This window comes from Rhinopithecus roxellana, chromosome 5 (genome assembly GCF_007565055.1).
Source record: "Rhinopithecus roxellana isolate Shanxi Qingling chromosome 5, ASM756505v1, whole genome shotgun sequence".
NCBI classification, from domain to species: domain Eukaryota; kingdom Metazoa; phylum Chordata; class Mammalia; order Primates; family Cercopithecidae; genus Rhinopithecus; species Rhinopithecus roxellana.
The window spans coordinates 35,567,861-35,594,712 of record NC_044553.1 but is presented as its reverse complement, the minus strand read 5'-3'; the positions used below and the strand labels follow the sequence as shown (position 1 = coordinate 35,594,712).

Sequence of the window (26,852 nt, the reverse complement as noted above, 5' to 3'; positions counted from 1 at the left end):
TTTCCTATAACTTCATAGTTGTGTATTATTAATATCATCCTTTTGCATGTTACTTTAACATTTCAAAATACTTTTCTTACCTACTTTGAATTTGCAATACAGACAAGTATCATGAAAGCTGGCACACAAGAGTACAGGTGACTTGTTCACATGTTGAATGATTGGAAGAGCCAAGACTTAGAATCCAGGAGCGTTGGTGCATATAGATATTTGCCTTTACATTTTCCTCTGGACCAAGTACACTTCCAAAGAATTCTTAAGATCCATAGGGAAATTATGTGGGTTTATAAAAAGGTGACCAAAAGACCAGATTTCTTTAGCAGTTGTCTTAGTCCAGTTTTTGTTGCAGTAACACAGTACCACAAATTGAATAATGTATAAAGAAAATGCATTAATTTCTCACAGTTCTGGAGCCTGGGAAGTCCAATATCAAGGCGCCAGCATCTGTCGGGGGCCTTCTTGCCAAGTCACTTCACAGCTGAAAGCGGAAGGACAACAGAGCATGCAGGAGTGAGAGAAAGCTAGAGAGGACTGAATGTGCTTTTTTAACAACGTCACTCTCATGATAACTCACTCACTCCCATGATAATAACATTAATCCATTCATGAGGGTAGAGTCCTCACGACCTAATCACTTCTTATTAGACCTCACCTCGCAGTATTCCTGTTGCATTGGGGATTAAGTTTCCAGCACATGACCTTTGGAGGACACATTCAAACCATAGCAACAGTAAAGCTTAACGAGAGTTAAATGTAAGGCCCGGTTCCACTAACTTCTGTCTTATATTTGAATGAATTTACCCAGAAAAGGTCCACACGTGGAAGTAGTTTCATGCATTTGGTTTCTCCACCTCTTTGGTCATGAACCATCCCAATGTAGGAAAATCCCTCATTTCAAGAATGGGGGATAGGCTGTTTAAAGTACTGAAAATATTCAAAAGGAATGTCTTCCGTCAGTTGAGGGAGAGACTCCAAATATACAAAATCCGAAGTTCATCTTTGTGGTCTGCAAGTCAGGCAAGCTGCATATGAAGCTGTTTCTCACTGGTTGCTGGAGCTCATTCACATTGTTCAGCAATCCCTCTTGTGCCCTCAGCCTTCTGACAATGGCGTTTCACAGAAATGGATCAGTTAAACCCACGGGAGTGTGATTGGTCAGTTAAACCCACAGGAGGATAATTCTGGGGGATTTTCTCATAGATCCCTCATGCCACTGTCTCCATGGCACTACGCTGAGTTAGCTCATCAATACCTACCCCTTAATATGTGTTTATAATACTTTTATTTACTTATTTTTTATTCAAGGCGTGAGCTGTGCACAGTACATGTTAAATCATTAAACATGTAATGTTAATTCTGTACAGCCACCAGGTGAAATGGGAATTATCGTTCCAAATTTATGGGAGAAGAAACTAACAGAGGAAAAGGGCTGCTTCCAAAACTCCCAGCAATTAGCATTGTCATTGGTATTAAAACCCATGCTTATTTGAACTCTACAAAAAATGGTCTAGAACCAAATCCTGCCTAAATGGAAAACAATGGTGACAATAATTTGCTTCCATTTAGGCCAAACTTCAGCAAAACTGTCATTATCTCTAAAAGTCCTTTTTATGAAACTGGCATGATTTTGGTTTTCTTGTTTTATTACAGTATTTCATACATATTTTAGTTTTTTGCTGATATAACAGAATAAAAAGGATGAATTTCTTTTTGTTCCCAGACCTGGCTTTCAAACACACCTTCCCATCTGTTGGTTTTTTGGCCCTTTCTAAGACGATTTGAAAATTAAATCATCACTGCTTTCTCAAATTCACATTTGTTAGAAGACATGATAATTTTTGGTTGTATAACTCATTTACGTCCACTGTCATCAGGATGCAATTCTCTGGCATGCAGAAGATAGGAACTATTTGCTTCAGCAGTAAGGTGCGGTCAGCCTCTACAATAAGCCCCAGCCCTGATATCCCGTTCTCCTTCCACTTAAGCACAGATGATTTACATTTGACCACGAGACTGTGTTTGCCAGAAACCATTGGCAACTAAGGGGACACTAGTTTCCTTTCCTTGGATAGTGTGATTCCAGTTAGTTCTACATTTTCATCATTCACTCTTATGTTAAGTATTGTTGGAATTGTATGTAAAACATAGTATTAATTTTAAGAAATAGAATTTTGATTCTATCTCAAATTTGGGGACATACTCTATGTACTTCAGTTTCTTCAATTAAAATCTCACAGTTTTAACATTAAGCAATACTTTCTCTATGGATATATCATGGAGAATGAATCCAGTATCCTGATAAATATTAACTTTAAAAATACACTTAAATGCAAGAGTAGGTATTCTGTTGTTGCACTTGTGAGAGGAGGCTAGAGAATTTACAGAGAGAAATGAGGAAATATTAAGAACCAATTGTACTGAAAAAACAGCTAGCAGTGAGAAACAAAATTATCCCCAAGATGGTGGGAGAAAGTTTTATTAACAGTTAAGAAACCACATTTTAACAGGCACATTTCACCGTAAGTGTAAAGTGTTCCCTGGTGAACAAAATCAAGTTATAGGAAAAACACCTTTTCCGAAAGGGCTTTGCACAAGGAATTGCTATAACTTGCCTATATCCTTAAAAGTTGTTTTCCTCGATGATGTGTAGCCTTTAAAATGGGAGCCTGATGTAAAGGTGACTCCCTGGGGAGATACCTCCTTTTCCGTTACCACTTAATTTTGGTTCTACTCACTTTGGAGGAAATGATGTGTGCAAAACCAAGGGCAGGATCGACCTATTCTGCAAACAAGGGAATCATTTACTGTCTGTTAATTTATTGCAGCGGAATATCAGGCGCTCTGCAGCAGCGGGCCGGGGATGACGTCAGCAGGCAGTGGTAAGGATTCCTTTCAAAATTTACTACCTTCACTATGTGCGGAGGCAGCATCAGACTTTCCTGTGGGTTTCGCATTGATCCCTTTACACTAGTCTGACCTGACTCCCTCTCTGGCCATCGCTGTGCCATGTATCTGGGATGCTCAGAAGCCTTCAGTGGCAGAGCAGCCAGGGCACTGTGGGCTCTAGGATTTCTGGGTGTGGCTGTGGGGCTTGGCCACTGAAGGGGTCAGGTGCTCTCCCATTGTGGTTGATGGGTGCTCGCAGATGACATATAATGACTTTTGTTGCTCATGCTTGAGAAGGGGCAGCCTGACTCTCCTGTGGATCTTCCACTATCAAGTACAACTCAGGATGATGGGCTGGTGGAACCATTCTCCATCTGCATTCTGAAGGATTCTTAACTGTTAAGTGCTCAGTATTATAAGACGGCAGTAGGGAGCAGTGACAGCAATTAACTGAGTTGGAAGAGAATGAAATATTTAGCTAGAGAAATATCGGTGCCATGCAAGGAATTAAAGTTAAAAGGGAGAATTGGAACAAGTGTGAAAATAGGTGGCAAGAAAGTGGAAGGGATTATTTTATTAATATAAAGCTATGCAGTTTGATTCAGGGAGATCTGAAAGAACGTGGACTGGCTGAATTGATTGTCAGTTCATTCAGCATGATTAGTTTCATCATTGTGTGTGAATGAAAATGTGGAGGGGATATTCAGAGGAGGAAAGACGAGAGGTAAGGAAACTTATAATGAATAAGGAGTTAATGGGAAATAAGTAAGTTGTGATAGGGACTTGGAAGAAAAAAAAGTCAACTCTAATTTATAGAAGAATCAGGCACTAGGATTTGGGACTATCCATTCACTGGTTGTCATTCTGCACCTGCCTTGACTCCTCAGTTGTGAGGGTGCAGAAGAGGGAGGGCCCCACCTCAGGTGGGCAGAGCGGCAGAGGCTTTCTCAGAGCATGTGGTGTTGGAGCTGGCTTTTGACCTGTAAGTAAGCCTGCTGCAGTCATTCCTGACACAGAGCGAAGAGGGCATTATATGTTCACGGAAGAGTGTGAAGTTTGGGATAAGTAAACAAAAAATTTGTATTTTAGTTTAATCTTGAGGATATTGTTGAACCTATGAAAGTTTGAACCATGAGAATGATATAATCAGCTTGTTTTTAGGGTGGTAAGAATGGTTGCAGTGTAGAGGGTAGATGGAAGAAAGAAGGGCTGGTGGTAGGGAGACCAGTTGTAGAGACTTGGGACCTGCTGTCGATCCATGTTTCCATCTTGGTGCTTGGACTAGGAGGTCTCCTTCAGCTTGATTAGGGATTGGTTATCTTGTAGTTCCGGCTGAGAGGCCAAGTTCCTCTCAGGAACTTGTGAGAGATAGACTTGACTCAGAATATCTTCCAGTGAGAAAAAGAGATCGAGTGTTCTCTTTCCAGTGAAATCGATTTTTTTCCTCCAGTAGGTCCTAAGGTCATTACATGTATTGTAGTGTTATATTTTTAACAATTCATTCAATGTTTATTTTATAATGTTAATTGATTCTGAACTTTTCTGTGGTGCAGATATAAATGAATGTGCACTAGATCCTGATATTTGCCCAAATGGAATCTGTGAAAACCTTCGTGGGACCTATAAATGTATATGCAATTCAGGATATGAAGTGGATTCGACTGGGAAGAACTGTGTTGGTAAGAAGTTTTACCTGTTTTCTGAAACATTTCCTGCATAATGCATTCCTTCTTTCATTGCTGGGAGAAAACTGCCTTTGAGTAGCTTAGAGGACTAGGCAGAAGGACACTTTATACTTCAGATGTCAGCACAGCAGATGCATGTCTTTAGTAACAAAAATTTACATGACTGAATCTTGACAATTTATGAATAATGATGTATCAGATTCATTCCTTGAAATGATTTACTCCTTAAAATAAAGATGTATCAGATTTCACTCCTTCAAAGAGAAGCTCCTTAGATATGAGATACAGAGATTCTGAACCATTCTCACGTGACTACAAAGTCAACCTTGTTTTTACTGAGAGAAGCAGCTCTTCTCCCAAACATTTATTAGACTTAATCAGAGAAAACACAGCTTACTTTCAGGAATACCTGCTCTCTGTTAAGTTAAACCCTTAAAGTTGGGTTTTGCTTCAGACAGGCATGTTATTCAGCTGAAAGCAAGCAGTTTTCTTGAGCTCCCTGAATCATGAATCTAAATTCTCCATGACAATCATAAATGCTGCAGATTACTTTATACTTTATAATCATACCTGGAGACAGTCTGAATTATTATAAGGAAGAAACACCTATTCTGGAACTAACACATGTCAAAGACGGACCATACCTTTTAAGTATTTATTTTGTTCCTTAAATCAATAAGGTTAATCCTTTTAATTTGACAAAATGAATTAAATTATATAAATTTAATTATATAATGTAACTATATAAAGGTAATGATTTCCAGCAAATCTGTATTTTCTTCCTGCTAAAGAAATAAGTGAGTTAAATAGTCTAATGACTTTAGGCTTTGTAGATATTCAGTTTAGATATTTAGTTTAAAACCAGGTCGGCCGGGCGCGGTGGCCCACACCTATAATCCCAGCACTTTGGGAGGCCAAGGCAGGCGGATCACGAGGTCAGGAGATCGAGACCATCCTGGTGAACACAGTGAAACCTCGTATCTACTAAAAATACAAAAAAATTAGCTGGGCCTGGGGGCGGGCACCTGTAGTCGCAGCTACTCGGGAGGCTGAGGCAGGAGAATGGCGTGAACCCAAGAGGTGGAGCTTGCAGTGAGCCAAGATCGTGCCACTGCACTCCAGCCTGAGTGACAGAGCGAGACTCTGTCTCAAAAAATAAAATAAAATAAAACCAGGTCAAACCTCTGTTTTCCTAAAATGAGATAGTTTAGGTAAAAGCTAATGATACAAGAATTTTGCCTTTTTACTTGAATCGATCATATCATTATTACTTTAAAGCTCTAATGTAAAAGAGCAAAGAAGATACAGGCAAAGTCTGGACCCTTTTAAGTGTTCATTTTCATTGACTTTCCAGATATTAATGAATGTGTACTGAACAGTCTCCTTTGTGACAATGGACAATGTAGAAATACTCCTGGAAGTTTTGTCTGTACCTGCCCCAAGGGATTTATCTACAAACCTGACCTAAAAACATGTGAAGGTAAACCATATTTTTGTTCTTATACTGTGTACTTTGCTATCTTTTGGAATGCCATTAGAAAACCATAAGACTAAATTAGAATCTCCTGTATTTTAGACAGTTATGCCAATTTAGTTGAAATTCTGTGGTTCTAAATGGCACTAGTATGTACTTTGTAAGCCACTTATGATATTTACTTGCAATTGGCATTTTAATTGCCATCATTTAATAGATAAAGAAAATGTTATGTGTCTGCTATTTGAGCTGTTAATTCAGAAATCACGTACACATTTACTGCAGATATTCTGAATAAAAAGAAAGGTTCAGCCTAGTCCAGTATTCTATACTATAGAGATGTACTAGTCTATACTACAGAGTTATTTTGGCATTCCATCTAGTATAGGAAAAACTATTAGGCCAGCTTTACTGTGTGGGATGAAGGATATGTAGTAGCAATTGAGGCCAAAGTTGAAGTACTCTTTTAGGCCCAAGACTAAATTTTAGCAGTAATGTAGACCTGTTTTTGTTTCAGACATTGATGAATGCGAATCAAGTCCTTGCATTAATGGAGTCTGCAAGAACAGCCCAGGCTCTTTTATTTGTGAATGTTCTTCTGAAAGTACTTTGGATCCAACAAAAACCATCTGCATAGGTATTTATCTTTCTGAGAATGATTTTTCTATGTTTATCAATGTTGTTATACTTAATATCAGCTTTTCCTGCAAAAGAGTTTAAGTATGGATGAACAACATTAAAAACTTCATTATTCTTTGTTTCAAATGCTATTTTTTCCTATGATTCCAAGGTGTATGTTTGAATTTTTATATCGATTCATTAAATATTATTCCCTCATCTGCAGAAACCATCAAGGGAACTTGCTGGCAGACTGTCATCGATGGGCGGTGTGAGATCAACATCAATGGAGCCACCTTAAAGTCCCAGTGCTGCTCCTCCCTTGGTGCTGCGTGGGGAAGCCCGTGCACCCTATGCCAAGTTGGTAAGAGAAACCCATGCTGTGGTTCCTACACCACTCCACTGGTCTTTGCCTAAAAAGGGGAAGCCTAGTCCTTCGTTTATCTAGGTTCACATGAGAATTTTGAAAGATTTAATCCTGATGACCCCAACTATATTGCTGAATGGGAAATAAGAAGTATCCATTTTTATGTGATTTTGTTAATTTATTATTTTCTGTCTCCACATTGTAATGTGGTTAGTGTTGCTTCCCTGGAGCACCAGTGCCTACCAGCTCTCTTGGGAACCTTGTGGTTAGGGGTTCTGAGCTTTTTATAGGTACAGATTCTCTTTCAAAAAGCTAATTGATGTAAAGAAACCAGTATTCGTGACTAAACTTCAGGAGAATTTCTGGTGAACGTCTAAATCTGTTGGGAATTCGAGGTTTGAGAACCTTGCTCATGGTTTTGCTGATTTACTGTTTAGATATATAAATGTATAAATTTATGTGAATGCTGGAGGGCGTGAGATCTCCAAATTATAGACTTGAGTTTTCCATATTCATGTTAAAGTAATTCTATAGTGTGATTCCTATTTTCAGGTGAACAGCAAGAGAGAAATCTACCTTCAGTTTCCCTCTTAGCTATCACTTTAACATGATCTATAGGGTACTTCTGTGTCTTTTGGAATATCTTAGTGGAATTGAGCTTTATTTGAGGAGACATTTCATTGTTGTTCTTCCTCACCTATGCAATCTCAGAAACATTTTGTTATCTCATACTTATAGCAACACAATCTACTTCGTGTTCCAGGTCATCTTTCATGTTTCTTATACTATGTCAGAACTGCAAAGTCTGGATATTGTTATCTCAAATTAATTTTCTGTTTTGTTTTTTGCTTTTTATTACAGATCCCATATGTGGTAAAGGGTACTCAAGAATTAAAGGAACACAGTGTGAAGGTATTTCTGATTACTTACAAACCATACATTTTTTTGTGCGTAATGAATGTTTGTATTCACTTGGACTGGATAAAGCTGTCATGTAACTTAACAGGGAGAAATATGCAGCAGAGAAAAAAAAATAATGAGAACTACAAAACGGAACAGCTGTTGATTTCACAAGTGTGTATATACTATTGCTAGTGTCAGACTGCTATGTCCAAAGGGCAGGGTGGGTCGCTTACAATGTTGTAGGTTGATCGCAGTGTAGCGAGTCTGCACTTTCACAGTGCTGTCAGGAAGAGGAAAACAGTACGTTGTTGATGAGTCTGTAAAATGTGTGTTTTTTTGGTTTGTCCTGGCATTTTTTGTTTGTTTGTTTCACAGTCGTGGATGATTTAGAAGGACACATTCTGTTTTCTCTTTGTTGAAAGTCTGTATGGAGTTTCTTCAGTTTGCTGTGATTCTTTCTCGTGGAGTTTCAGATAGACATAGGTCATGGTGACTAACACAACCTGACATGACACAGCAGCTGAAAAATTTTAAAAACAGCAATTAGTCCCATATGTGGGATGAAATGAAGTTTTTTCCCTGTTAAAACAAAGAGGCACACTACAACCCCCACCCAAGGCCTTGCTTTCCAAATGATGACTGAATCCTTTGGCCTTTCTCTGGTCCAGACCCGCTGTTAATAACTTATCTGACCTCAGCAGCATATTTTGTTGTACAAGTGGCCAAAACAAAACAAAAACCCAAAAAGGTAGATTCCACCCTCTCCCCATTGATCTCTCTTACAAGGAAAGATTCAGAATATGTTTTCAACATTCCTGGTGTGGAAAGTTATTTCTTCTAAATAGAGACACAGTGTATATGAGTTTCTTAGCTAATGTTCCCCCGCCTTTTTTTTTTTTTTTTTTTTTTTTTTTTTTTTTTTTTTTTTTGCCATTGGCAAGTAAGTGCCTTTCTTTTGATTAACTTGGTGGTGAATACTTTTCCAAATTAAGTGCAGAGAACATATTGCTCTCCATTAAGCGAACTGGGAAGGACTGATACATTTGAGAGAGATTAGATGAATGATGAATGAATGAACATGAGTATCTTTTCATTCTCCTCAGCCCAAGCTGAGACCAAAGCATGGACAGAACAGCCTGAGACCATGGCTGAGTTAGAATTGATTGTACATTTTCTGGTGATTTATCAGCACTTCTTAAAAGACACCCTTCATTGGCCCACATATTCCTTGGTGGGATATTTTTCTATGCTGACCTTCAAGCTGTTTCTTCTTTGCTAGTTTGAAAAACCAGGTTTTTGCTTCTCCATTCATTTCCGGGCATCTGGTCTCATAAAGCAAATTATATTGCCGGGAACCTTACCTGAAATGTCCACAGCTACCAGAGCTATCTCCAAGAACTCACACCAGCTGCCTGTCTCTGCAACTCAAAAGTTATTCCCTGAAACCAGTGGAGAAATTCTTACATATTTAGTAATAGGTGGGCTCATTCAGGCACCCTAGAAATTCTACACAAACTATTTGTAGGCAAACTAGTTTTATCAACTTACCAGGTTCAAAATGGGGAATAATTATGACTGCATGAGTAGAATAAGGTAGAATGATGTTATAAACATATATTAACTTTATGCTTTTTTTTTCTTTTTAGATATAGATGAATGTGAAGTGTTCCCAGGAGTGTGCAAAAATGGCCTGTGTGTTAACACTAGGGGGTCATTCAAGTGTCAGTGTCCCAGTGGAATGACTTTGGATGCCACAGGAAGGATCTGTCTTGGTAAATACTGAGCTCATTATTTTTCTAATAATAACGTACTAAAGATTATTAAAAATGCAGTTAACAAGATATAGCTGAGCACTTAGCTTCAGGTACAGACACACACTCCAAAATTCAGCATGTCCGCTAGGGTCCATGGCCGCTCCGTTGACAGTCTTTCAAATAGTAAGGAGCAACTGTAGTTTTTGTTGATATGCAGCTATTCCTTAAATCACTAGCATCACAGTTACTTTTCCAGAACTCTTAAATCGGCCCCATATGCCACGAACTATCAAATACAAGCTGAGTGGTGGAGAAAAGAACAATATTTGCACATATTTGGAAACTGTAGCCCATGTCTTCTAAGCATATCCTGACATTGGCCAAAAGGACAGGTCCTTGCAGAAACACCTGTGGATATCAGGAGTGAAGATGCCACTCCCCTGAAAAGTGAACCTGAGAAAGCCCAGGGCAGGTATCACTGCTAGTCATAGTGGGATACTCTATGCCAACTGCTAGAGCCCAAGTGGGATCCTCAAGCCAAATTGTCTCACGCCAACCCTAAGAATCCTTAATCCTTAGAACTCTAAGTCCTAAGTCCCTATGGACTCGTGATAGCAGCAAGTTTGAGATCCCACCGTCATGCATCTACTGGTGTTACTACTATGGCTTCTGCCTCTGCGTAGAGTATATCCCTTGGATCACTGGTCTCTGAGTCCATGACTCTGGAAATGATGCTTACCTGTATTTCACATCTGAAACCACATTACTCTGAAGTGCACGCTCAGTGAAGACTACTGTAGGTAGTTTAAAAAGTGGTATAGAGTGAAGGATTTTGATCAGTTACCAATTAGAATGAACAAACCTTTAAATATTGAACTTTATAGTTTATAGTATAAATAGATAATATGGAATGGAAGTGGGAATTCAAAGCCAAAAGTATTTTTGTAATTAAGGATGTCAGTTAATCCTATTCTGAGTCTTAGTTTCTTTGTTTAGGAGGAATCGGTATTTAATGAGAATCTTCTTCTAGTTTCTTCATTTGAAAGATGCTTCAGTGTTTAATTTTGGATTCATTTTAAAATAATTTATCTTAATATGGGAAGCCTGAATATAAAGCTGCCCAGAATACTTCAAAAACTTTCTAACGTTAGAGAAAACCCCGGGAGTTAGGTAAATTGTTAATGGCCCCATCATGAAGGAGAAAGAGAAGGAGGATACATCTCACGTTTCAGTTACACTTCATTACTTTCAGATGTATAAACTCATTTGGGCTTCACAGAACCTTAAGAGAGATGAGTGCAACATCGTATAACAAATGTGGAAATTCAGGTTTAGGATAATTTATTGAGGACAATCCGCTGGGTTACAGAACGGGACCAAAATCCAGCTCTTCTGACCTCTGCTTGGTTAGGCTTTCTATTCTTCTTCATAACCCATGAATTTGGGTTTGGGGCTAGAGGGATCCCACATGTATCTTGAAGAATGTGCCCATAAGCACGTGTTGAGGTGAAATAAATATTTGAGAAGAAAAGTGAATGGCTTTTCTTTGCATTTTTCTCTTCAGTCTCAAGTAAGACAAGAAAGAAATATTTGAGAAGAAAAGTAAATGGCTTTTCTTTGCATTTTTCTCTTCAATCTCAAGTAAGACGGTCCTCTTTGCAGAGTTCACCATTCTACCTTCCCAAAAATGAAGTGGGTCTGAGGAAAAGGTGATTGCACTAGGGCAAGCATTCTCCAACAATAGAGAGTACAGCTGGCCTTTAGCTGTGGAGGACATGCCAAGGCATCATGGCGTGCATGCATCGGTGACAGGAATTTCTGTACAGGAGAAAACATCTCCTGAAAGAGCCTTGTGGGATCTCTCGGAATACCTTTCCTTATGTAGAATTATCAGAAAACACCTAACGTTGAAAGGGAACTTTTCAGAAATAGGAGGTACAAACATGGGCTGACAAAGAGAGTCTTTATTAGGCGAGGATACCTACCCCAGAGCCTGGGGGGTTTTTTTGTTTTGTTTTGTTTTGTTTTTGAGGAATAAAATTAATTCCAGTCAATAAGAATACAGCAAATTATTACGTGTGCAGTACTTTGCCTAACAGAGTGTTGGCAATTTGGGGCAGTGGAAGCCGTGCAGCTCTATTTAACCTCCCTTGGTTCCTTCTGACAGATATCCGCCTGGAAACCTGCTTCCTGAGGTATGAGGACGAGGAGTGCACTCTGCCTATTGCTGGCCGCCACCGCATGGATGCCTGCTGCTGCTCCGTTGGGGCAGCCTGGGGTACTGAGGAATGCGAGGAGTGTCCCATGAGAAATACTCCTGAGTACGAGGAGCTGTGTCCCAGAGGACCCGGATTTGCCACAAAAGAAATTACAAATGGAAAGCCTTTCTTCAAAGGTACAGTGTTATGTTTTCCATGGCCAATTGCCTTTCTTTTTAGACCAACAGGATGCATTTTCATGATCTCAGCACTCTACTTGATCATCCCAGCACGCACTTTTTGCTTTCTGAATTATATAATTATCGTTGTTTAGAAAAGTATGAACTTTTTTTTTTAACTATTCAGTCCAAGAAGCCCTGGGGGTTAAAATTGTTCTGTATGGAGAGATAGTTTCTACATGGCCCTCTGCAATGTCGGTTATGTAAATTCAAAGGAACTTTAATTTTGCTTCCAAAGGCTATGGTAATTCATTGCTGAAGAAGGACTTGGTGTTCTGGAGATTTAATCTCCCAGTTCTGTCTCACATGTAGAAATGAACTTGCATATTTCTTAAGTGTTTGGTCTTGTTTTGGAAAAAGGCCCCTGTAGTAGGAAACTCAGGTCACATGTTACATGTATGCAGAGTCTTCTAGTCTACAAGAAACTCTTTAAATTATGTTAATGAGATCTTGAGCTGGACACGGTGGTTCATGCCTATAATCCCAGTACTTTGGGAGGCCCAGGTGGGCAGATTACTTGAGTCCAGAGTTCAAGACCAGCCTGGGCAACATGGTGAAACCCCATGTCTACAAAAAAAAAAAAAAAAAGTTAGGCATGGTGGTGCACACCTGTAATCCCTGCTACTCAGGTGGCTGAGGCACAAGAATTGCTTGAATCCAGGAGGTAGAGGTTGCAGTGAACCAAGTACACCATTGCACTCTAGCCTGGATGACAGAGCAGATCCTGTGTCAAAAAAGAGAGAGAGAGAGAGAGAGAGAGAGAGAGAGAAGGGAGGGAGGGAAGGAAGGAAGGAAGGAAAGAAGGAAGGAAGAAAAGAAAGAAGGAAAGAAAGGGAAAGGGAAGGAAAGGGAGAGAGAGAGAGAGAGAGAAAGAAAGAAAGGAAGAGAGAGAGAGAAAGAGAGAAAGAAAGGAAGAAAGAAAATTTAAGATAACATTGAGAAAATATTTCTAAATTGTACAAATTATTGGCAAATAATTTAAATTATAAGTTATATCTTTGAAATTTTTTTTTGGCATATCCAAAAAAGCACCAAACAGTATTACGTGAATATGTCCTTCTGCTACACAGTCAATTGATAGCTGTAGGATAATATATTCTAATAATGTTCTATGTGCTTTAAATATAGATACTAGTGGTTTAGAACATATTATCTATTCATTCAGCAAGTAGTGGTTAAGTACTCACTATGTATCAGGCAGTGTACTGGGCCCTAGAAGTCTGAATAGACACATTCTTTGCTTCTTTAACAATGCTTTATAAAATGTAGAAATTTAAAAGGCTAGAAATGTTTACAAAGTCATATATCTCATGGATCATCACACATTCTTTGAAATGTGTATTGCCAAGATCTTAAATCAAGAACTTCCAACCTTCAGGATTTAAAATGGTGGGCACTGAGACCTCCTGACTGGTTGCTCATCAACTTATTTTGCCCCACATTTTCTTATTCTTGAAGATATCAATGAGTGCAAGATGATTCCCAGCCTCTGCACCCATGGCAAGTGCAGAAACACCATCGGCAGCTTTAAGTGCAGGTGTGACAGCGGTTTTGCTCTTGATTCCGAAGAAAGGAACTGCACAGGTCAGTGAATGAGCCTCAAGGGCCAGGAGAGGGGACATCCTTTAAAACTCTTTATCCTTAACATATTGCCGCAAGAATTAAGGCTGTCCTGAGACTCATTTGCTGCCACTTGCTGTTTTCGTGCAGACATTGACGAATGCCGCATATCTCCTGACCTCTGTGGCAGAGGCCAGTGTGTGAACACCCCTGGGGACTTCGAATGCAAGTGTGACGAAGGCTATGAAAGTGGATTCATGATGATGAAGAACTGCATGGGTAAGTTTGGAATCATGTGATCAACACAGAAAGAGAAGGATTCCATGAAGCTTTGATGGCTCATAGCCTACGTCCCAGGTTCTTCCTGCTGCCCCAGTGCACTGGGCTCGAGACCAGTGAGTTAGGAATCAGTCTGCAACAGAGGGAGACTGAGGTAGAAAGAATGAGGGAATTCATGCTGTGGGTTTGTGGGTGATGGTGGAGACCAGTTGTGGGTCCTTGAGAAGTGAGTTTAACACCTAGGATGGATACCCGGGGGGAAGAGAGGACAATTGAAACAGAAGCTGTAGTAGAGGTCCCTTTACAGGATGTCTGTCCAACACTTCTAGAATAGGCAATTGATAAGCTCGTTGCTTTAGGTCTGGTTTCCTAGAAACAAAGTTGGAAGTGGAGATTCTTGCAAAAGTGTTATTTCTTTCTGTGAGCAAGTTCTGTCAGAAGGTACTTGTCAGGAAGTGAGGAAAGCAGGGTAGTGCAGGAGAAGAAAATAAACCAAGAGTTTGGCTGCATTTTGGCTTTAGTCTGATCCTGCAGGAAGCCCTGGTGTATGAATAGCACCAGAGAGTTGTCACACCTTGAGACAAGGAGGTCAAGATGGACACCCAGCAACGGGCAGGGGAGGGGGTGCTCTGGTCTGGTAGAGGAGATGAGGCCCCCACCTTTCACATAGTCATTTCCATTTCGCAGATATCGATGAGTGTCAGAGAGATCCTCTCCTGTGCCGAGGTGGTGTTTGCCATAACACAGAGGGAAGTTACCGCTGTGAATGCCCGCCTGGCCATCAGCTGTCCCCCAATATCTCCGCGTGTATCGGTAAGGAGGAAGACTTTCACACCATTGACTTGAGGTCAGTTGTTTGAACGACATCGCTGCCGGAGTCGGAAGCTTATGTTTGGGTGTTTGTTCTTCTTATTTTCCCAACAGACATCAATGAGTGTGAGCTGAGTGCGCACCTGTGCCCCAATGGCCGCTGCGTGAACCTCATAGGGAAGTATCAGTGTACCTGCAACCCTGGCTACCATTCAACTCCCGATAGGCTATTTTGTGTTGGTAAGCTCTATATTTCATTTTATTTTATTTCATCTCTTCCCAAAACACTCAGTGTACTCTGAGTTTTGTTTTCATCACTACTTTTACTTATCTTTCTTGTTTCCCTGCAATATTCTTTTTATAGTGGCTCACGATCTTTGGATCTCATCTCCATTATCTGTTTAAAGAGCCAGTTAAATGAAGGACATAGGATGTTTTAGCTCTAATAAACATAATTTGACCCATGCCGTTTGGATGGGGAACAGTAGTAGCACGTGCTTTGTCTACACATGCGCATACCAGTGCACATTAACAAGTGGTAACTGACCACCTGAAATAAACTAAACACGGTGAGTGCTGTGGAAAAGACAAAAAAGCTAAGGTGAAATCTCTGCCCTTATGTGGTTTAGATTGGCTAAAAGATTTCAGAAAATAGCTATTGGAAAGAAGACCATGGAATGTTCATATCTTACACTGCAGTTGAGGCTATGCCTGGCACTCCTTAAAGATGGGTTTTTGTGGGACAAGAATTTTGCTTTGTGGTCAGCCCTCTGTAGGTTTAGTCGTGCTGTGAAGAGTGGCACAGACAGTCCTGTGGCTTTATTGTGCCCCGAGTCAAAGTGAAACTTTGTAGAAACTGCCAGTTTTTGCCTGGTTTGGGGTGTACACCATGTGGAACTGCCAAGTCTCACATGGTTTCCACCCAAAACCATAAATCAGCCCAAATTTTTCTGAAACATGGCCCAGGACAACTCAGAACTTCAACTCAGGTTATTGAAAAAGATTGGAACCTCAGCCAATCAAACTGAATTTCAAGTTTGTAAGTGAATCTGTGGCTAAGAGAATTTCATCCATGTGCCTGTTATCATAACTGAGATGTGTTCTCCTAGCACCCAATACTTCTCCTGCATTGCAAATGTCACATCATGCATCGTGCAATTAATTGTTCATCTCTCTCCTGGCCGCAGTGTAATCATTTTGAAGGCATGGATTGTGTCTGTCCCATTCAATATTAGATTCTCATCTCTAGCACATAGTAGGTATGTCATTAATGTTTGTTGAAGGAATCAAACAGTGACTGCCAGTTGCCCTAAAAAGTGCTTTCCCCCCTTTATTTGACCTATGCCTGGAAACTTTAAAAATGTGCCATGCCCATAAACACAGAGGGAGGTGTGTTAACCCATTTTTGTGATACTAGAACATAATACCTGAAACTGGGTAATTTGTAATGAACAGAAATTATTAGTTCACAATTCTGGAGGGTGGGAAATCCAATATCAAGATGCCAGGATTCTGCATGGTCCTTCTTCCTACATTATCCCATGGCAGAGAGCATGAGGGTGAAAGAGAGCAAGAGGGGGCTGAACTTGCTCTTTTATTACAGCACCGATCCCACCATGAGGGTAGAGCCCTCATAGGGTGATTACCTCTTTTAAAGGTCCTGCCTCTTGAATAGTGTTACAATGGCAATTAAATTTCAACGTGAGTATTGGAGGGGACAGACATCCAAACCATACCAGAAGGTGATTTTATTTTCATTTCTCTTAGACATTGATGAATGCAGCATAATGAATGGTGGTTGTGAAACCTTCTGCACAAACTCTGAAGGCAGCTATGAATGTAGCTGTCAGCCGGGATTTGCACTAATGCCTGACCAGAGATCATGCACCGGTGAGTAGGTTCTAGCCTCATGTTGAATCTGTCAGTAGGTTCCTAAGTAAAGTAGTTTAGGGCCCAGGCTTTAGAGTCAAGCAGGCTTGAGTTCAAACCCTTGTTTGTCATATATTTTAACTGTATCCTTGATCAATATACCTAGTATTAGAATCCTCATCTATAAAATGGAGTTCAAATTGCCTGCATAAAATAGTATTTACAGAGCTTACCATAGTACCTGGCACATAATAAGTGGAATGTAAAATACATTTTCCTTCATTGACCAGACTTTTGATGTTTTGGTCTAATTCAGTGCAACTCCAGGTTTATTCCTTGAACCATCAGCAACAGCATCACCTGAGAACTTGTTAAAAAATGTAAAATCTCAGGCCCCATTCCAGATCTACTGTATCACAAACTACTGGGGTAGATCTCAGTAATTTGTGTTTTCACAAGCTCTCCAAATGATTTGGATGCATGCTAAAGTTTGAGAACCAGTAGTCTAATTTATACTTCCTTTTGTATCACCCTGGCTGCGAGAGCTGTGAGCCAGGTAGAGGTGAGAAACAAAGTGGGTAATAACATAGGCTTTGATTTTGGCTTGGCTTAAGAAGAGAGTTTGGATTTAGGAGCCAAAATTATTTTACTGACCTAGAAAAATGTCCCTGAAAAATCTAGATATAAATTTGGCTATAAAAATTGTTGAAAATAAGGCCAGGCACGGTGGCTCATCTTTAATCCCAGCACTTTGGGAGGCTGAGGCAGGCGGATCACCTGAGATCGGGAGTTCAAGACCAGCCTGACCAATATGGTGAAACCCCATTTCTACTAAAAATGCAAAGCTAGTTGGATGTGGTGGCACATGTATGTAATCCCAGCCACTCGGGAGGCTGAGGCAGGAGAATCACTTGAACCCGGGAGGCGGAGGTTGCAGTGAGCCAAGATCACGCCATTGCACTCCAGCCTGGTGACAGAGTGAGACTCCATCTCAAAAAAAAAAAAAAAAAATTGTTGAAAGTAAATATTATTACTAAGAGCATCTAAGTAGGTATGGTTATTTCAAGTGTTTCTTACCTTAAAATATTGCTAAAACACTTGATAGACTTCAGGCATTTATAATTTGACAATAAGGAAAATAAGATTTATAATGATTTTTGAATGATAAATTAAATGAGATAAAGATTTTAAATAAATAATAACCTTTTAAGCAGGTGTGGACTTTGCCCTTGAACAGTATATTATAAATATTGAAAATTATTTTTTCCTTTTTTTACCAAGGATAACCCAATGGACTAGTTTATGCAAAGCTTCATTTGGATTTGAGTGTTAATAGTCTTATGCTAGTAGGCTAAGTTTATTTGGCTTGGGTCAGTTAATGTTTTCTCCATGAATAATGGAACCAATATCAACAACCTGTGGTTGTTGGTTTTATTCTTTGCAGACATCGATGAGTGTGAAGATAATCCCAATATCTGTGATGGTGGTCAGTGCACAAATATCCCTGGAGAGTACAGATGCTTGTGTTATGACGGATTCATGGCATCTGAAGACATGAAGACTTGTGTCGGTAAGCAAAGAAGACAGAATGTTTCATCTTGTCTTGTTAGTTATAAGCACTGTTAAATTACATAAAGTTAGTTTGGGTCATTGATAGAAAGATTCCATAGGAAAAGTAAGGCTATTTAGGGGCACAATACTCATATTTTAACCAGCATTCCAAAGAGAGCTTTCTTGTGACTATTAAATGGTACTCTTGTCAGATACGTTATGTGGACTGACTGACTGTCAGCTCCAGATGGACATTTAATGCCTATCCGTTACTTTTGTCCACTTAACCCTCATTCTGTTGTGACTAGAGTGTAGGCTTTTAAATGCTTGACTAAAGGCAAACAAAATTTACCTCTGACAAGAATGCAGTAAACTTTAGAACTGATCTATTTGTTTTGTGTAGTTTCTATTGTTCTGCCTTCAAATTTGATAAACTGTTTTTCTATGATATCTAATCTGACTTTCCTCACATACAGTGTATTTTTCATCTCAGGTGTTGTAGTTTTCACTTCTAAAAGTTGGACTTGGGTATTTTTTCATATCTTCTGGGTCTCTGCATAATAAGTTCAATAATTCCTCTAGCTGTTTGAACACACGGAATACAGTTATAATAACTTTTAGTGTATTTGTCTCCTAATTCTATCATCTGCATTAGTTCTGGATCATTTGAATAAATTGAATTTCTTCCTTATTTTGGGTCATGTTTTCCTGCTTCCTTGAGTGATTGGTAATTTTTGATTGGATGCCAGATATTGTAAATTTTGTCTTGCTGAGTGCTAGATATTTTTGTATTCCTAGAAATATTTTTGAACTTTGTTCTGAAGTATAAATTACTTGGAAACATAGAGATCCCTTTCAAAGTCTTGCTTTTAAGCTTTTAAGCTATGTTAGTCTAGGGGGTAATTTTGCTCTGTTAGTGAAGCAAGACCCTTCTGGATATTCTACCCGATTCCCTGTGAATTATGAGGTTTTCCAGTCTGACTAGTGGGAACAGGCACAATTCCAGACCCCTGTGAACTTTGAGGATTCTTCCCTCTCATTTTCTTCGGTAGTGCTTTCCCCAGCCTTGAGTAATTTGTTTCTTTACATGAATGTGCTGGTCACTACTCATCTGAATACTTGAGGAAGACTTTTGGCAGATCTCTGGTGTTGCTTTCTTCTGTGTAGCTCTCTCTCCTGTCCTTTACTCTGCCCTATGAACCCTAACTACCTCAGCCTTCCAGATACCCAGATTCATCTCCTCAACTCAGGGACACTGCCTAGTTCCATCTGGTACCCCCTGCTTATGCCATGGAGTTAAAACTTCCCTCTTCAGTAATCTGGGGCAATTGTAGAATTCACCTAGTTTGTTTTCTTTCTCTCAGGGATCACTGTCTTTTGTTGCCTAATGTCCAATGTCTAGAAAACCATTTTTAAAAGTATCTCTTGTCCACTTTTTGGTTGTTTCATTTGAGAATGTAATTTTAATCCCTGTTATTCTATCCTGGCCAGAAGCAAGACTCTAGTATTGATTATATTTAAATTTTTATCACATTTATCTTCTGAAAGCCTTTGCTGAAAATTTTGGAAGTCCTAGAAATTAAAATGAATGTCATAAAAAATAAATAATTTTTAGTTTGGAAAAGAAGTGAAATCCTTAACTGCTTACACTAAGGCAACCAGTTCATCTATCCTGTCTTTCAAAATATGAAAACTAAATTATTAGCATCATGCAGACTGAATTAAACTTTTCATCCTGCAACAAAGTATGCTGTTCTAAAAAGTTTTCTAGACTGTCACATAAACGAGCTCTAAACTCAGCACGGAGTCCATCCGTTTGTTTGATTACCTGGCTGGCTGCTTATGGGCCAGATGAAAGCCAGTCTGAATGATGAGCTTGCAATGTAAAGAATGAAGAGCAAATGTAAATTGGCCTCTAAAATTTAATAGTGTCATAGTTATTTTATCTCAGGGGGAAAGTATGCAATGATATCAAATAGCTACATGTATTAATAATATCTATGTTTTACAGATGTCAATGAGTGTGACCTGAATCCAAACATCTGCCTAAGTGGAACCTGTGAAAACACGAAAGGCTCATTTATCTGCCACTGTGATATGGGCTATTCTGGCAAAAAAGGAAAAACTGGCTGTACAGGTGTGTTTGTTCAAGTAGAACAATAAAAAATTAAGTAGTTAAGAGATTGGTATCATAATTATAGATACGTGTTTTAAAACTCATACATTTTAACTATATTAAAAAGCATTTTGCATAACATTTTTCATTAATTTAGCTACCACTTCTTTGAAACTTGTCATCATTTATATTGGATCCAAGTTGAAGGTTTTTTCTTGACCTGTTGGGGGAAAAAAGGTGTATTGAATAAATTAACACTGTAAATAACACATTTTTTATGAGGTTAAAAATCACATTTTCATATCAAATTACTGAACATGCTAATTACCAAATATTCATGGTCCTTGACCGAAGCAAGCCTTTTCCAATAACCTCCTTTGCCAACACTTCATTTACGGTTTATAACTGGAATTGCTCTTTAAAGGAACACATCCTACAATTCATATATTTCATCAATTCTCACTAGTCTTCCAGTGCCTTAAATAGGAGCACTTTTCATGTATTAAGTTGTGTTAGTCCAAATGAATCTTCGTTCGTGGGGCTTAGCAAATCTTACGAAGTGATAATGAAACCGTTTGCAAAGTGTTGTTTGTCTATTACCAATAGCACATGAGAAAATGTTTTCACAATATTTGTAGGAGACTATCCTATTAAATGCTAAATGGAAGAAGTTACTCTGTGGTAATGACATTGTGTTCAGTTTATAAGTGTTTAGCTGGTATTTTCAAATATGAGGCAATGACATTAAGTCCATGGAATGATATGATAAAGTTTTACTCTAGTTACTTACATTAATTTAACAGATTATGGCATACAACATAATTTAAAACATAGTGGAAACCATGGTGAGCTTGAATTAGGTAACTGAATAATTTCTTTATAAATAACAGTCTTTAATTCCAAAAACCAGTTTGGCAAGCTCTTATGACTTAAAACAAACATTAAAATATTTGCAGATTGGCCCTGTGGCAAATGTGCAGCTCCTCCTCTTAATTATGTCAACATATTTCAGGAAAACACCAAAATATATTTATTATTGTTTCAAACTGGCCAATAATGCTATTTCACATTTATTGATATGTAGGATAAGGGCAATAATATTATTGTTGGTTCAGAAATAACAGATGCTAGCCAAATTATGAGAAGAAGCATGAAGCTGGAATGTTTTCATTTTCACTATGCTACTCCTTACATAAAGCCTGGCTAGGGGTCCATTCTGATAAATGGCACAGTGTTTAAACTCTCGACTCCCCATATGGCTTCTTGGTACAAATGGTGCTTAGCTTTGTGTGTCTATGGTTCAAGCTTTATTTTTAGCTTCCATTATAAATATAGGACTTGGTCAGGGATGATGGTCTGGCAGTAGTGAAAAGAAACGTAAGATAGTTCTGTATTATGTTTTAACTAAAAAGAGGATAATACCATTGTTTGGCTAAGCTGAGCACTTTGAAATTCAACCCAGAGGCAGTGATGCTTAAGAAAGGAGAAGTTGTATGTGTGCCACATTTTCTTAATCCAGTCTGTCACTGATGGACATTTGGGTTGATTCCAGGTCTTTGCTATTGTGAATAGTGCTGCAATAAACATATGTGTGCATGTGTTTTTATAGCAGCATGATTTATAATCCTTTGGGTATATACCCAGTAATGGGATAGCTGGGTCAAATGGTAGCACACCAACATGGCACATGTATACATATGTAACAAACCTGCATGTTGTGCACATGTACCCTAGAACTTAAAGTGTAATAATAAAAATAAATAAATAAATAATAAAATAAAATAAAAAAGAAAGGAGAAGTTAATCTCATGGAACAGCCTTCATTCCCTATAAGAAAGAGGTCTCTAGAATTCAGTGCTCCAAATTCTAACTAACTGTGTCATGTGCAGTGGTGGATTATTTTAGGCCTTACCCTGAAGAAAGCTTAAATTTTCATGTTATTTAATATAGTTTTAGGTAAATTAGATATAATGTATACAATGCTGTTGGCGCAGTACTGGTCAATATATAAAAGCTATTGTCAAATTAAATGAAACGTAGACACAGTGTCTAGAGGCCACTTTAATGAAAGCCATTGCTTCTAGTCTATATCTATTGTCCATTATTTTGTTTCATTTGAGAATGTAACAGTCTAGCAAAAATTTTATGCTACTGTTTACCGATTCATGCTTGAAATCAGTTTAAAGAAGGAAAATCTTCCTCTTTATATAGAAAGGCTTGCGTTTCGTAGTTGAATTTGCACAGATACTAAGACCATGATAACAGAGCTGTGCACTACAGTCGCATGAAGTGACACCAGCTTTACATTAAGAACAGCAGCCTGGCCGGGCGCGGTGGCTCAAGCCTGTAATCCCAGCACTTTGGGAGGCCGAGACAGGCGGATCACGAGGTCAGGAGATCGAGACCATCCTGGCTAACACGGTGAAACCCCGTCTCTACTAAAAATACAAGAAACTAGCCGGGCGAGGTGGCGGGCGCCTGTAGTCCCAGCTACTCGGGAGGCTGAGGCGGGAGAATGGCATAAACCCGGGAGGCGGAGCTTGCAGTGAGCTGAGATCCGGCCACTGCACTCTAGCCTAGGCGACAGAGCGAGACTCCGTCTCAAAAAAAAAAAAAAAAAAAGAACAGCAGCCTTTGAGTCAATCACATGAACATAGATTTGAAGTCAAAGGAACACTTGAGCTCTTCCTCCAGTTTTAAAAATTACAGCCTAAAATGATTTTCCAATTTGATAAAATCCAGCTAGCACGTAGGAAGACTTGAGTCTTTTATGCCCCTTTGATACAGAGTAACATGGCATGTGATAGTCTCATCTGAAGGAGTAGTATCCTGAATTGTGTTCTTAGTAAATCCTCTCATTCATGATCTTGAACAAATCACCAGGGTGCTCTGCAGTTACTCAAATGTTCTCCTTGGGTGAGTAACAGCCCTGACCTGTGGAAGGACATCAAATTTGATTGGAAATGGCTTAACCAAACAGTAAGTTTGGTATACTTGAAAACATGTTTTTAAAAATCTGGGGCAAAATGTTTTTTGAATCCCATGTCACTAAGGCTCTTTTAGCTGCTTTTAGTTTAAAATTCGTGTCATTCACAACTTAGAACACCATCAGGTTACCTTGGTGATGGCTTTGTTTATAATGTTCCAGACAACTAATGTAAGTAGAGATATGTGTCTTGCCTAATTGGATAAACAAGCAGACAAAAGGAATATGTCTACTTATTTATCTATTTATTTATTTAGATTATTGTTTAATGAAAAGAATTATGAAAATATGTATGCTATTTCATAAGGAGCAATTTTGTTTCATGCGAACTAAGAAAAAGTCCTCTGGGCTCCATTAGAGTTTTGTCTGAATATTTCAGCTCCCTGTCGTTACTGAGTGTTTCCATTTTAACAAATAAACATGTTTTTTCCCCCAATCACTTTAGCAATGTTCAGAATCCACCCACTGACTTACATTCCCAGCCCACACAGATGCTAAGGGTTTCTTTTTACTCCTTAAGCTTTGTTCAGACCGTGGGTATTGCCAAGGGGGAAAGTTCCATTTAATGGAGAGAGAACACATTTGCTTGAAACGTAGAACACAGCTTTTCTATCCTTGGCTTAAGTGGGCTGGATTACAATTTTTCTGTGACCCAATGTAAGGCGTCTGCTGCCTGTTCTACATAATTAAGGCTCTTCTAGGTGTCATCTTTGATGGGTGGTCCTGGCTTTCACAGGCTAATTTTAAGACCCTGCCTCCCATCACGTGCTTACTTAGTTCATGAATAAAGCAAGTATACCATTAAGTGGAATTAAATCCGACTTGTTTTCAGTTAAAATAGCAGGATTTCTGGGTCATTCTTTATTGGAAACTAGCTGGTTCCTTTCACAAAAGAAATGTCTCTGGTGGGTCTTGGTCCATAGGAGAGAATCACATATTTCAACCACCAACAGTCAGTGAGAATTTGTGTTCATCTCCTTCCAGTTTCTTATCACTGCTAATTTTCCTTCACTGGTTGTCAGCCTTTGAAAATTCCAGGGTGTTCAGTTAATAGTGTTGGCTCAAATTTGGATCCAAATTAAGAAATCCAAGTAGCCTTCACGTTTGGCCTCTCCATTCATGGTAACGCCCTCTTCCTCAATGCCTAATCAAGGAGTTTCTGCAGTGCACAGCTCTGCCAGGTTAGGATCCAGGAGACAGATGCCCAGATGGTGGGGAAGGCAGGTGTTTGTGTGGGTGATACAGCCTCTCTCTGTGTGACTATAAGAGGAGGCCACAGCAGCCCCGAGCACAAGCCCGTACTTGGATATCAGACTTGCATGGGACATACGCAGAGCCTGTGAGCAGGGTCTGCCCACACCGCACCCTTGCCCTTCAAGACAGCCATGCAAGAGGGCCTTTGAGTCTTTGTGACAAAGGTTTGGTGAGGTTAAGAAGGTTGTGGTGTCACCTTTAAATTTGAATTTCTTTGCTTTTCTTGGCTTATGCTATTCTTAATCTTAAAAAGGAATTTTCTGTTTGCAGTGAACTTGTGCAGGAAAGAGAACAGTTTTACAGAAAGAGAGATTCCTGGCAAACATATACAAGGTTCCTTCACATTATTGAAGAGTGTTTCAATACAGCATTTTCGTTTGCTTGTTTTCCTTATGGCTCACTTTCCCCGTCTGTTTGCTTTTATGATGAATTACAGTCCAAATCTGCCATAGAAACAATTAATGAATAATGGTTGGTGCATACATGCACACACACCCACATGCAAAAACCTTTTATTTGGAGATGCTTTTATACTTTATGACCGCTTGAAGTCTCTCCAGTTGTTACATACTGGGAGTGTAAAGCATTGAGATAATAACTTACACAAATATTCACAGAATGGAGAATTGAATATTGGCTTCTGAGTTACTCTCTCCTATTACCCGAAAGCCCATGATACACAGCCTCTTGTAAATATAGTTTCTTTTCACCTTCAAAACATTGCCATAAAACTGAAAACACTTTCTTAAATTATAAATTTCTGTTAGCATATTATTGATGATTTTTAAAAGAGACTCTCCTTTAAAAAGAAATGATAATTTTCTTAATTGCAAGATTAAACGTGGAAGGTAAAAAGCCACATGAAAATGATAATACTCATAAAATAAGAGTACCTTTGGTCATTAGAAAATTGGAAAGAAAAAGATTACAGAATTACTAGATTAATAGATTGTGGTCGTGTCTGAAAATTATGCTTAGTAGAAGATATTAGTGAGTATTTCTATAAGTCACTTAATATTCACCAATATTTTGGGAACTCCATAAAGCAAGGCTAAGAATAAAATCCTGATATGACTAAAGAAATGAGCTCTGCCAGGCACAGTGGCTCACACTTGTAATCCCTGCACTTTGGGAGGCCAAGGTGGGTGGATCACCTGAGGTTAGGAGTTCAAGACCAGCCTGACCAACATGGTGAAAACCCATCTCTACTAAAAATGCAAAAAAAAAAAAAAAAAAAAAATAGCCGGCGTGGTGGCAGGTGCCTGTAATCCCAGCTACTAGGGAGGCTGAGGCAGGAGAATTGCTTAAACCCAGGAGGTGGAGGTTGCAGTGAACCGAGATCATACCATTGCACTGCAGCCTGGGCGACAAGAGCAAAACTCCATAAAATGAAAGGAAAGGAGAGGGGAGGGGAGGGGAGGGAAGGGGAGGAGAGGAGAGGGGAGGGGAGGAGAGGAGAGGGGAGGGGAGGAGAGGAGAGGGGAGGGGAGGGGAAGGGAGGGGGCTCAACTAGGCAGCTGTGGTCCAAGGGAAGGAGTGCCAATCACCAGATGGGGAAACTGAGTTTTAGGAGGTCCTGTCTCTGCCCCTCACTGACTGTGGGGCCCAACTTCTGTGTCCTCTTCTGAGAAACCGAGGATTGAGAGAATTGAATTACAAGTTCTTTCCACTTAGAAAACTCCTTGATTCTATAACATCTGGAGGCTTTGATGCTTATACAGTTGAAGCTTTTTGTGTCCACACAAGATGATTTGTCAGAGATCATGACAAATATGGGAGAGAAATTTAGGCAGGACTCCACAAAAATGGGTAATTTGTTGCATTACCTCTGAGGGGAGCAATTACCTGTGGCAGAAAGAAGTTTCGACAGTCCTGCTTGGGAGCATCTGTGCTAGTTCTGCGGGGTCTGTTAGGTCAGGTATGGGAAGACATACGTTCTTGAATTCCTGTGCCTACTTAGCACTGTGTCCCTGAATTGGCCTTCCTCCTCATTTCCTTGGAATGTACCATGCTTAATTATTTAGCTGGTTAAAGCTCCCAGTCACCGTCTAAAGTTATGTGCCTCCCTTGACCTGCAGTAATAACCTGATAGGTCCGTGTAGCTGCCAAGGTTACACTAAAATCCACCTATGCAATGTGTCATGATTGAAAGGACATTCTTCCAGGCATGCTGCTTCATTTTTATGATCATTAGTGATATTATAAAGTTCTTTTATAGGAGCAATCTGTTCTTATTTCATTTTGTGTTTGCTGTAGAAGTTACAAAGAAGCCAAAGATCCCAGGACCATTTCAGAGCTTCAGA

The 26,852-nt window shown here is 39.3% G+C and overlaps 1 protein-coding gene across 2 annotated transcripts in view; it reads left to right on the top strand.

Annotated features, from left to right (window-relative positions):
• The window catches only part of FBN1 (fibrillin 1), a 240,478-nt gene that overhangs the window by 144,991 nt on the left and 68,635 nt on the right, over positions 1 to 26,852 (top strand). For both annotated transcript variants that reach the window (XM_010357811.2, XM_010357809.2), the window contains 15 exons: positions 2,826 to 2,879; positions 4,440 to 4,565; positions 5,926 to 6,051; positions 6,563 to 6,682; positions 6,890 to 7,027; positions 7,892 to 7,942; positions 9,580 to 9,705; positions 11,855 to 12,082; positions 13,583 to 13,708; positions 13,835 to 13,963; positions 14,651 to 14,776; positions 14,888 to 15,013; positions 16,541 to 16,663; positions 18,087 to 18,212; positions 20,205 to 20,330. In XM_010357811.2, coding sequence (XP_010356113.2) covers positions 2,826 to 2,879; positions 4,440 to 4,565; positions 5,926 to 6,051; positions 6,563 to 6,682; positions 6,890 to 7,027; positions 7,892 to 7,942; positions 9,580 to 9,705; positions 11,855 to 12,082; positions 13,583 to 13,708; positions 13,835 to 13,963; positions 14,651 to 14,776; positions 14,888 to 15,013; positions 16,541 to 16,663; positions 18,087 to 18,212; positions 20,205 to 20,330 — 1,851 coding nt within the window. The remainder of the gene's footprint in view (positions 1 to 2,825; positions 2,880 to 4,439; positions 4,566 to 5,925; positions 6,052 to 6,562; positions 6,683 to 6,889; positions 7,028 to 7,891; positions 7,943 to 9,579; positions 9,706 to 11,854; positions 12,083 to 13,582; positions 13,709 to 13,834; positions 13,964 to 14,650; positions 14,777 to 14,887; positions 15,014 to 16,540; positions 16,664 to 18,086; positions 18,213 to 20,204; positions 20,331 to 26,852) is intronic.